The sequence below is a fragment of the Panthera pardus genome, unplaced genomic scaffold (genome assembly GCF_024362965.1).
Source record: "Panthera pardus isolate Hobbes unplaced genomic scaffold, ASM2436296v1 HiC_scaffold_27, whole genome shotgun sequence".
NCBI lineage: Eukaryota > Metazoa > Chordata > Mammalia > Carnivora > Felidae > Panthera > Panthera pardus.
This window is the reverse complement of record NW_026526843.1, coordinates 88,796,604-88,808,897: the sequence shown is the minus strand read 5'-3', so window position 1 is coordinate 88,808,897 and position 12,294 is coordinate 88,796,604. Positions and strand designations below refer to the sequence as shown.

General features: G+C 41.3%; 1 protein-coding gene and 1 long non-coding RNA gene across 14 annotated transcripts in view; one reads left to right on the top strand and one right to left on the bottom strand.

Moving 5' to 3' along the window:
* Nucleotides 1-12,294, bottom strand: part of CASK (calcium/calmodulin dependent serine protein kinase) — a 232,040-nt gene that overhangs the window by 20,293 nt on the left and 199,453 nt on the right. For all 13 annotated transcript variants that reach the window (XM_053891690.1, XM_053891693.1, XM_053891691.1 and 10 more), the window contains 2 exons: nucleotides 10,730-10,926; nucleotides 1,851-1,966 (listed from right to left, as the gene is read on the bottom strand). In XM_053891690.1, the coding sequence (XP_053747665.1) occupies nucleotides 1,851-1,966; nucleotides 10,730-10,926 (313 nt within the window). The remainder of the gene's footprint in view (nucleotides 1-1,850; nucleotides 1,967-10,729; nucleotides 10,927-12,294) is intronic.
* LOC128773839 (uncharacterized) lies at nucleotides 1,965-6,794 on the top strand. Its single transcript, XR_008418296.1, has 2 exons — nucleotides 1,965-6,121; nucleotides 6,419-6,794. It is a non-coding gene; the product is annotated as an uncharacterized LOC128773839 (long non-coding RNA).

Genomic DNA, 12,294 nt, shown 5'->3' with positions numbered 1-12,294 from the left:
AGTTTGTGATGAATTAACAGCCTTAATCAGCCATTTCTTTGCTTTTCTAGGTTCAAATTATAATGCCATCTAGATCTATACATCATTTAAAATTATTATAAAAATGACAAGGTTTTGTATATATGTGTATGTATACACACACACACACGCGCGCACACACACACATAAAATGTCAACACATCTTGTGAGCCTGTTAGAAGCTGATGGAAATAGGGGCACCTGGGAGGCTCAGTTGGCTAGGCATCCAACTCTTGGTTTTGGCTGAGATCATGATCTCATGGTCGGTGACTTCAAGCCTCACGGTGGGCTCAGCACTGCTGGTGTGGAGCCTGCTTGGGATTTTCTTTCTCTGTCTCTGTCTCTCTCTCTGTCTCTCTCTCTCTCTCCCCCCCCCCCCCTCTCTGCCCCTCCCTGCTCTCTCTCTCAAAATAAATAAATAAGCTTAAAAAAAAACTCAAAAAAAGCTGATGGAAGTAAAGAGGACTTGGCAGTAGCCACTGATATTTTAAATGACATTCTGCTGATACTACAGTGAACTTCTTCAAATAGTACTACTGCAGTATTGACAATCAACAGTTGCTAAATTGTGTTAGTCTGCTTTAAATATTTCTTCCCTTCATAAAACAAAAAAGCCATTACTGGACTGGTGCTCCAGCATGGTAAATAATCAGAAATGATATATTTTATTGGATTTAAAAATGGAGGACAATTGTGGCCAACGTGAAAGGAATGAGTTCCCATTTAACGGAACCATTTGAAATGTACCCATGTGGCCACTCACATTCCTTACATGTTAGGCAGTGTTTCAAAATGCTTACTTTTACTTGCTGATTAAGAAATGAACAATTCAGCGTTTGCAAATAATTTTTCCTGGTGGATGCTAACAGCACGTTATAACATTTTACAGACAGAAATGCATTTCCTATTTGGCTGAAACCTTATACTGTCCAACTGGGTATGCAAGATTGCGTTTGATTTTTTTTTTTTTTTTTGGCCACATGTATGATTTTTGGAGTTATTTCTGAAACCTTGGGAACTAATCTAATGCCAACATTGGGGCTTGCAATGCCTCAGAACAAGTTCCTTATAAAAGGAGTCCTATTAAGAAGGTACTGAAAATAAGTAAATCTCACTCTTGTATATCATCATGCATTTTCTTTAGCTTAACTTACATTCTGTGAAGCTTCTGGGAATTCTACGGCAATGACAGATCATGTTTTTTTGGTATTCATTTCAGTTTTTAGCAAACAAGGGAATGTTCTGACTTAGGCCGAACGCAAGTTTTCATAGAGACAAACAGGACGAAGGGAAGGCCGATATAATGCTCTTGGCCTTTTACGAGCCAGGGAGTAACTGTGGGGGAAGAAGACTAGTCACAGAGACTGACCAAACCGAGTTAGTATCCAACAGCATTTGTGCTCTTTCCAACCAATCACCCGGCCATCCGTGGCACAGCTCTGGTAAGGGCACATTTTTGCCACAGGGCCACGTCCAAAGGCCAGAGAGGAGCCAGGAGGGAGGATATTTGCTCAAGATCTATCTCAGCAAGGAGGCAAGAATCCTGGTGACTTGGCAAACACTCGGGCTCTCATTTCTCAGGGGAGGACTTAATGTACTGGCTTCTTTTAGTTCCCGAGGATACTATTACCAAATAGCATTTTCTTCCTGTAAAGTAGAGCTCTGTAAAATATCTGGCAAATAACCAACAGACTAATTGCAGGTAGAGCTTTCTTCATGTTGTGCAAGCTGATGGAGATCTCATCTGGTGGAATTTGGAATTTTGGGGCAGAGAATTCTGAAGACTGAAGTGAGATCTAACCAGCCTCCGTAACAGTCGCACGTTTCCCTACCTGCATTGTGCTTTGCCAAGTATTTATCTTTGTACTGCTTCTTTTTCTTGCCGAACCAGGTACAGCTGGCCTGCTGCTCCTGTTTGGTTTTCTCCATGGCGATGCAAGCGACTCGCCTAGTGCACAGAGACAGAAAACAAACAAACAAACAAATAACTACTGTAAAGTTTCATGTTGATAAAAGAAAAATCATCCACTTGAAGACTTTATACAAACCTGCATGAACATACCGCTCACAAATGTAAAAAATTTTTCTTTAATGTCTATTTATTTTTGATAGAAAAAGAAAACAGGATCTGAAGAAGGCTAGGCACTGACAGCCTGATGTGGGGCTCGAACTCATGAACTGTGAGATCATGACCTGAGCCAAAGTTAGATGCTTAACCAACTAAGTCACTCAGGTGCCTCATTGCTCATAAACTTTTCAAGATAAAGGTTGCTTTTTGGCTTTTGCAATTTCATAGAGGTTCTAAAAACACAGGCTTGGGGTACCTGGGCGGCTCAGTTGGGTTGGGTGTCCAGCTCTTGGTTTTGGCTCAGGTCACGATCTCACCGATTGCGCGATCAAGCTCCGCATCAGGCTCCTCACTGAGTGTAGAGCCTGCCTGGGATTCTCTCCCTCCCTCTCTCTCTACCCCTTCCCCGCTGATGTGCTCGCTCGCTCTCACTCTCTCTCTCTCACAAAAAATAAAAACAGAGGTTTCTAATAAAATGACATCACATTCCTTGAGCATATACTGATAACGCAGATGAGCAACCTAAACACATGGCTGTGACATCCGGTGGAACGAGCATGGAATTTTGAGCTGAGGCAGGTCTGGTTGGAATCTTGGCTCTATCACTCATTACCTTTTATCAATTTAGGGTCAGGTGCTTTTCTGGAAAATTTGCATGTATCAACTCATTTAACCTTTCTAACAATGCACAAAATTGTGCCACCCCTTTACAGATGAGGGGATCAAAGGGCTGAGAGGTTAAGTAATTTGCCTCAGATCACACAGCTTAGTAAGTGGGAGAGTGAGTTCAGTCTGGTACCAGAGCCTAGGCTCTCGAGCAGTACATTTTATTGGCAAGTTTCTTAGCCTCTTAGGATAGCTGTTGTAAAGGAGAAGAACAAAAAAACGTAAGTAATGCCCCAGCACAGTGGTACACACAGTAGATGCTTAATAAATGGTACCATTACTACACGGTGATTCTAGGCTAAGAAAAAAATACTAATGAAATCCACAGAATTACATTCAGAGGGCGCCTGGGTGGCCCAGTCGGTTAAGCACTCAACTCTTGATTTTGGCTCAGGTCATGATCTCGCGGTTTATGGGATTGAGCCCTGTGTTGGGCTCCATGCTGACAGCAGGGAGCCTGACTGGAATTCTCTCTCTGCCCCTCCCCTGCTCATGCGTGGTCTCTCTCAAAATAAAATAAAAGAAAAAAAGAATTACAATCAGAAAATTTTAATTTTGTTCTTTGTGATTATAGTGTTCAGCACAAACATTGTTAAAAAGTTGCTCTCTTAGGTTTAGTCTAAGCAAATATTTGCCTTTCAGGATATTGCCACAGACAGTTTTGCTTAATGATTTTGCTTCTTTCACAGGGGTCCCCGAGTGAGCCCACATAAGAAGAATCCAGGGGCGCCTGGTTGGCTCAGTCGGTGGAGTATCTGACTCTTGATCTCAGGGTTGTGAATTCGAGCCCTGCGTTGGGTGTAGAGATTTACTTAAAATCTTAAAAAAAAAATCACTAAAAAAAAAAAAAAAAGAATCCAAAATCACCATCAGAATAAGTGATTTTCCAATGAGGTTGTACTGATTTACACTCCTACCAGCAGTGTGTGAGAGCTCCTATTGTTCTACTTCCTTGTTAACACTTGGTATTATCAGTATTTAACTTTAGCCACCACAGTAGGCAAGTAATGCAATAACGCTGTGCTTTGAGTTTGCATTTCACTGATTATTGAGATTGAGCACTTTTTCATATGTTTATTGGGTACTGGATTTCCTCTTCTGTAACATGTATAAGTCTTTTGACCATTTTTCTTTCCAGTTGTCTTTTTCTCATTGATTTGTAGGAATTTATTATATGGTCTGGATATTATACCTCTGTTAGTTATATGTGTTGCAGATACCTTCGTCCATTTTGTGGCTTGCCTGTTCACTCTTCCTATGATATCTTATGAATATAACGTAGATTTACTTTAGTCAAATTTAGCCATCTTTTCCTTTATGGAAAGTATTTTAACCCCTCCTTATCACTGAAGATATTCTTCAGTATTACTTTGTCAGAGGTTTATAGTTTTGTTTTTCATATTTTGGCCTTTAATACACTGGAGCTGATTTTTGTGTATGGTATAAAATTAGGAGCCTGATTTCTTTCTTGTCTTTTTCCCTAATGGATACTCAGTTGTTCCAGGATGACTTATGGAAAAAAGTATCCATTCCTCACTAGTGACTATTTATGTGTGGGAGTGTTTTGGGGATTCTCTTCCATTGGGTCTATTTGAGCATCTCTATGCCCTTACCTTATTATCTCAATGTTTTATAATAAGTGTTGGTATCAGATGGAGCAAGGCCTCTCTCCTTATTCTTCTAGAAGAATATCTTGGCTATTCCTGATTCTGTGCATTTCCATGAAAAACTTACGATTAGCTTGCCAATTTCAAAATGGTTGAGATTGCATGGAATCAGTGAATTGATCTGGGAGGAATAGACATCTTTACAACACTGAGTCTTCTAGTCCATGAACAAAGTATCTCTCTCCATCTGTTTAAGAATTCTTTAATGTCTCAGGGCACCTGGGTGGTTCAGTCAGTTAAATGTCCGACTCTTGGTTTCAGCTCAGGTCATGATTTCATGGTTCGTGGGTTTGAGCCCTTACATCGGGATCTGTGCTGATGGCACAGAGCCTGCTTGGGATTCTGTCTCTCCTCTCTGCCCCTCACCTGCTTGTGCTCTCTCTCTCTCTAAATAAATAAACTTAAAAAAAAAAAAAAAGAATTCTTTAATGTCTGAATAAATGTTATAATTCATCCTGTGTCTTGAACATCTTTGTTATATTTGCTCCTAGGTTGTTGATAAAAAAAAAAAAAAAAGATGGGGGTGCCTGGGTGGCTCAGTTGGTTAGGCATCCAACTTCAGCTAAGGTCATCATCTCACGGCTCATGAGTTCGAGCCCCGTGTCAGGCTCTTGCTGACAGCTCACAGCCTGGAGCCTGCTTTGGATTCTGTGTCTCCCTTTCTCTCTGCCCTTCCCCTGTTCATGCTCTCTCTCTGAAAATAAACAAACATTAAAAAAATTTTGTAATTTAAAAACTTTTCAAATATACACAAGAGTAGAGAATAATGAACCCCAAATACCTACAACCCAGCTTTAACATTTATTAACTCCTGGCTTGTGTTATTTACAACCTACCCACCCTAAGATTATTTTGAAACAAATCCAAGTTTGTATCATTTCCTCTTTAAATATTCTTAAATTCCTTTTAAATCTACAGGTTTAAATCTACTTTTCTGTCCTTCTCTCCTTTTCTGTCTTGCTATTTATTTGTTCCAGAAACTTGTTTGTCCTGTAGTTTCAAAGTCTGGATTTTTTGGATTTTATCCCTGTGGTGTCTTCAGTAAGTCCCTCTCTCTTTCACATTTTCTGCAAATAGGTAATTAGATCTAGAGGTCTGATCAAATTTAACTTCTATTTTTTATCAAGAACACTTCATAATATTAAGGGTGATGCAGGTTATGTTATACATGGCATGTAAAAAAAATTATTTTCTTTGTTACTGGTAAATAGAAATAAATTGATTTTGTATATTGATTTTATACCAAACATCTTGCTGACCTCACATATTAATTCTAATGGTTTATCTACAGATTCCTTTTAATTTCTACACACAGAATTGTATCACCTGCAATACTTTTTTCCTTTCTAATACTGTTTCCTGTAGGTTTATTGTAGATGCTCTCAATCAGGTTAAGGAAGTTCCCTTCAATTCAGTTTGTGAGAGTTTTAATCTTAAGTGGATATAAAATTTTACCAAACGCTTTTTCTGCATCTACTGATATGACCACGTGGATTTTCTTTAGTCTGTTAATACACTGAATTGGCTTGATTGGTTTTCAAATGTTGAACCAGCTGTGCATCCCCAGTACAGACTCCACTGGGTCGAGATGTATTATCTTTATTATTGTGTTGCTGGATTCAGTTTGCTAATGTTGTGCTGAGGACTTTTATATCTATGTTCATGAGGGAGTGTTGCCTGTAGTTTTCTTGAATCACCGTTTGTGAATTTTGGGATCAGGGTAATGCTGGCATCATGAAATGAGTTGGGAGCTGTGCTATCTTCTTGAAAAGACTGTCCTCCATGTCTTTTATCCTCTCTTGTTCCGTGAGGGTTTTATTTTTATTTCTTTGTTTTTGGTTAGGAGAAGGACATTTCTTTAAAAAAAAAAATTTATTTTTGAGAGACCGTATGCACCTGAGTGGGGCAGGGGCAGAGAGAGAGAAAGAGAGAGAGAGAGAGAGAGAGAGAGAGAGAGAGAGAGAGAATCCCAAGCAGGCTCTGTACTATCAGCGAGGAGCCTGACAAACTCACAAACCTTGAGATCATGACCTGAACTGTCGTCGGATGCTCAACTGACTGAGCCACCCAGGCGCCCCGGGAGAAGGACATTTATTGGGAAATACTGTGAACTCTCAGCAACAGCATTGAAGTCAATCTCTACATATTACCTAAGTGGCATACAGAGGAGGCTGAGGAAGCCTTTGCTCTGGGGATTCTTCCAGTACAAGCCGACATGTGCCATGGCCATAACTATAGCTTCTGTGAGGCACAGGATCTTTGGAAGCATAAACAGAACTGAGGGAGTTTTGGCTGGTTATGTTACAGTGTATTGAGTCTCTTATAATTGGTGTTTTTAAGCTTAAAGAATAAAAGTAAAAAGTTCCCAGTAAAAATCTGTGGTGTGGCTCTGTGTGACTCAACGAGAGAATGAAACTGCTCGTCACCAGCCACTCAGGAAATGAATGCTCTTTCCTTTAGCTCAGTAAGTGCAGGAAAACCATGTCAGGATTTAGATCAACCTGGAGGGAAGTTTCAAATACACACTTCACATTTTATTGCTGACTTGGATGAGGGTCTAGGAGGCAAGGGGAGCGATGACACATTAGGGGACTCAAAATATATCAAAGGGCTTGACTGATGTGCCCTGTCACGCAAGATGAGATTTAACAAGGATAAATAAGGCAAGGCGTCTGGGTCCAAAAAAACCTGATCTCTCATCTACAGGCTGTGAAAAAGGTCACTTGGTAGGAACACATGGGAACAAAGATTCTGGGTCTGGCTGATGGTGTTGTTTCAAATCTTTCTCAGTGATACTGCATGTCCACTGACGTTCTCTGTATCAATTTGGTTTTCCAGGTCTCGAGGCACCTCTTGCCCAGTGGGCCTCGTCCTCCTCATCCCTGCTAGGATCCCTTTCTCCCTCGACAGTTTTTGCAACTTCATTGAGTTTGTGTTTTTCATAATAAACCAGACATACTTACAGTGTACAATTTCATCAGTGTTGACATATATGCAGACATCCCATGAAACCTTCGTTACCATCCAGATCATGGACATTTTCTTCATCTCTGGAATCCTTCCCTCTCACCTCTGGATCCCCAAGCAACGACTGTCACTACAGATTAGTTTTGCCTTTTCTAGAATTTTATATGAATAGAATCATACAGTATGTCGTTTTTTTTTTTTTTTTTTTGCCTGGATTTGAGTTTCATCCATATTGTTGTATCAATAGTTCGTTCCTTTTTTATGGCTTAATAGCATCCTGTTGTATGGCTCTGCTGTCCCTTGTTCGTCCATTTATCTGTTGATGAAAACTTGAAGAAATTTTAGCCCTTCTGATAGGCGTGTGGCCACTGAGGTTTTGTTACTGCCTTTTTTGTTCTTGGAAGTTCCTTTTTGGTTCTTTTTCAAATCTGCCATGCCATTAAACAACTTTCCTGGTCTCTGAAGTTATTTTTCAAGCTTATTACTGATTTAAAAATATATGCACAGTTGTGCAGACTGCTGTTTAAAAACCTTGTCTCCTGGGGCGCCTGGGGGGCTCAGTGGGTTAAGTGTCTGGCTCTTGGTTTCAGCTCAGGTCACGATCTCACAGTTTGTGAGTTCAAGCCCCATGTTGGGCTCTGCGCTGATAGCGTGGAGCCTACTTGGGATTCTTGCTCTCTCACTCTCTCTGCTCCTCCCTCTCTCTCTCTCAAAATAAAAAAAACTTAAAAAACCACCTTGTCTCCTAACTCCAATATATAGAGTGGGTCTGCGTTTGTTTCTGCCATTTCAGTAGGGTCTCTGTTCGGTCTGTGAGGCAGGTCTGGTTTCCTTGTGTGCCCATGGCTTTTTTGTTTTGACTTGTTGGTTACTGCCCTAGTAAAAGTCTATGTGGGGGGTGAGGAAGAGCTCTAGGATGAGGCCTAGGATAAAGTCTTCTCCTTCAGAGACTTTATGTTTGTAACAGATACATGAAAGTAGTATTAGTACAGGAGAAGCCTCACATCACATGTAAGGCTGCAGTTCCCCCAGCTGACCCAGGCTGTGTGGACCTGGGTACAAAGCTATTCAAGGTGGACCAGTGGCCACAGTTTTTTCAGGGGAACTTTGTTTTCCTTTTATTTGTGTCTTTTGCTTTGCTCAGTGACAAGGTAGCCTTGTCTACAGTCCCCAGCTGTGGAAGGACAGTAAGGGCACACTTATCTTAACCTTTTAACCTGAGGGTGTAGCCTCTGTAGTCCTAACAATGGCGGACAGGTCCCCTCCTAACAGAGTCCCCTACTTGTACAGGCCTTAGGTCTTAACCTTGGTTCCCCGGCAGAGAAGTTTTCAGTAATAGATGTGTCCCGTTGGCAAAATAGGCCCATTGGGTGCTCTAATTTTTTTCACTCCAATTGCTTTCATGCAAAAGCTGGTCACTGAGTTCCCCAATACCTTTTTGGCTACTTAATGCTTTTAAGGTAATTTTCAAAAGCACGTTTTCTGCAGCCCTTTTCATTTTTTTCCAGCAGGAAGACTGATTCAGATAACCTAGTCCCCCATCCCAAGGAAACAGGGAGCAAATCTGCTTTTCCCTGTTTCTCAGGAGTCCTACAGAGGACTCGGAGCTCTAGGTATCAGGGAAACAGGATTTCTACAGATGATCTGACCAAGGAGAGGAGGTCTGGAGTCTACAGAATTCTTTTCAACAAATGCTCAAAATATATGGCAGCATTCAAGAAAACATCCTGTGGGGCACCCGGGTGGTTCAGTTGGTTAAGCGTCTGACTCTTGATTTCGGCTCAGGTCACGATCTCACAGTGAGTGAGTTTGAGCCCCACATCAGGCTCCCGCCCTTCCCCTGGTCGCAGGTGCGCGTTCTCTCTCCCTCTCTCTCAAAATAAACAAACTCAAAAAAAAAAAAAAAGAACACATTTTGTAAAATGTAAGTATCACTAATCCCATAATATCATCATCAAAGTGACTTAGAAATCATTTTTGTCCTGCTAATGCTTAAGCTGTTTCTTGAAGATCAGACAGAAAGGCAACGCCAGATGGAAGGCTGCTACTTCCTCTACCTGGGCCCATGAGTCCTTGTATAAAATGATGGCATCTGAAGCTCTTATCAGCTCCGACATTCTAAACGTAAGAATATTTTTGGGGACACAGGATAGCCGGCAGAGGCAATCACGAAAAGGAAATTCACTGAGAGATCCCTCTAACTTGTGAGAAAAATGGGTGAGAAAACAATGATCAATGTCTGTGGACTCAATGCCCCTGGTTTCTTTTAGCTAGGTTCAAGTATTTTGGGATGAACTGCCCCCATGGCGAATGGTTGCTGTATTTCTGGTCGCGTGAAATAAAAGTAAGATATGAAGTCATCTCGTCACTAGATTTCTCACATATTGTCAAAGTTCTGACAAAGGTAAAATCTCCAGCATCTTTCAAAACAGAGTTCAAGTAAGCAAATTGTAACAACAGCAGAAATAGATTTTACCAAAATATATAGTAATCTGTGACTCCTTGGCTGTCAGTTAAAGATGGTGTGGAAAAGGTGTCTGACTTTAACCTGTTTTCACAGCTTAAACTTCCTCACAAAATGTGTGTTTTTAAAGATGTGGCGAGGTAAAGAATGAAGTTTTCAAACGAAGCTGCCTTTTTCTCCTAACGGTATAACCCATATTACCTTCAAATATCCTGAGCAGCACTAAATCGTGGCCCTTGAGTTTTTTGCTGGTGGGAGGGTGGAATGAGCGAGCATGTGGAGGGGTGACGAGAGGGTTTGTTTTAAAACAAAACCCAAAACACAGATCTGAAAGGATAGAAGCAGCATGTGGGAGGTGGGGGGCTATGTTAAGGGACCACAACCTGACCAGGACCCATGTGAACCAAGGCTAGCAGCTCAACCTCCCTCTAGACCCTCCTCCTCTCCTTTGTTTCACATAAAAGACCTGGCTCGGTAAGCAGGAACTTACTAGATGCTGAGGATTTAGAATCCTTGGATGACTGGGGCGCCTGGGTGGCTCAGTCGATTGGGCATCCGACTTCGGCTCAGATCATGATCCCACAGCTCGTGAGTTCAAGCCCCGCGTCAGGCTCTGTGCTGACAGCTCAGAGCCTGGAGCCTGCTTCGGATTCTGTGTCCCCCTGTCTGTCTCTTCCCCACTCGTACTCTGTCACTCTCTCTCTCTCTCTCTCTCTCTCTCAAAAATAAATAAACATTAAAAAATACATAGAATTCTTGGATGACTAACCTGAGTTTTGATTGGCTAGGAGAGCAAACAGGTTTGACCCAATAAAACAATATAAAGTTGAAAAGCGGATGGTCAGGGCTCCGTTTTTATTATAAAACCAAACCACATACCATTCCTGAAGTTCAGGAGAAGGAATGAGACCTGCGGTTCCATTTTTGGAGTTTTCCAGTTTACCCTGCCACCAGTTGTGATCATCCTTACTAATAATCTGGATAATGTCGCCAACTCTGAACCGAATGCCAGCTTCTTTGCAGGGGATGAGGTCATCCTTGGCTGGATCATATTCAAATTGTGCTCTTACATAGATCTATAAAACAGGAGTTTGTAAGAAAGGCTGCCATGGTGATGTGGGAGCAAACAGCTCTAACCTAATAACCACACACCAACACTTACAATACAAACAGGACATTAGATGGTGAAGCCAAATGATGCATGGAAAACAGGACACAAAACCGCTACCGCTAGAGACAATGTACTACCTTGGATGTGTGCAGGTTCAAGTCTTGGCGGTATTTGTTTGGAGGGAGCACCGTAACATACTTGTTTAATAAAAATGAAGACTTAGTTTCTGCTTTTACTGTAACAGAATGGGCCTATAATTATAGAGAAGTACGCTTACCATTTTTAAATCCGCATATATTCAGCTCATGTGGTGGGCAAGTTGTCATGATCACGTGGCAGCCTTTATGCCACATACACAAGCACTCAGGGTGGGTTCTAACCCGAAAGCAGCACGTGATACAAAGCTAGCAAGCGCTGTGTAAACCATGCCGAGTGGTTTGACAGCTGGTGGTGTGTCCACACACTGCTGACAGACTTAAGTGTGATCGAAACTATTTTAAAGCATTAAAAACACAGCGTTATTAACTTTTTCAGAAGGATTGGGGCTCTACAGTTGTATTTTACTTGTCTTAGAGAAGAAACATGACTTTGAATCCTGACTTTGCCACTTGAAGTCAGCACAGAGCTGCACGATCTGCATAGTTCAAGGCTCTGGGTTTTAGGGAATGTAAATGTAACTAGTGAATATTATACAAGGGGACAGATTAGCACACGAGGGGTTATATGGCAGCGTTTTATGAACTGCCGTATTTCTAAAATGTTTTAAAAGAAGGTGCTATGTATATAATTCAGTCTTAGGAATAAACTGGGGCGGCAGGGGGGGCGGATTCTATCAGGTGCTAATTTATGCAGACCTTAACTCCCAATCAGGTTATTTTTTTAACACCAAATTCCAAGAAGATTCCCCGAAAAATTCTCTCTCTTGAAATTAAATTTGAATATTAATGTTTAAGTCACTGTAAAACCAACCTGAAGGCTTTGGAACTGTTGTGTGATTACTGTGCTTAAGTTTTCTTTTCAGAAAGCCAGCCTATAAAATTGGTCTCTGCATGGGCACCCGAGAGCCGTACTCCTGAAGTACGTACTCGCTTACATAGCACTTCACTTTTCCCGCGTGGACCAACACAGGCACATTGGGGTGGAAAGCCAGGACGCTTACGTCCTCGTTTTTCATTGTAAGTGGCTTTTAGAAATAAACATGCAAATACAGATTTAGAAAAGGTTTCTTGGAATTTCAGAGAATTCCTGCTTAAACGTGTTTATCAGCACATACGTTTCAGTTACTCTCAGAATTCTACGAGTTTTGTGACCTTTGAATTTTTGTTTTTCCCAC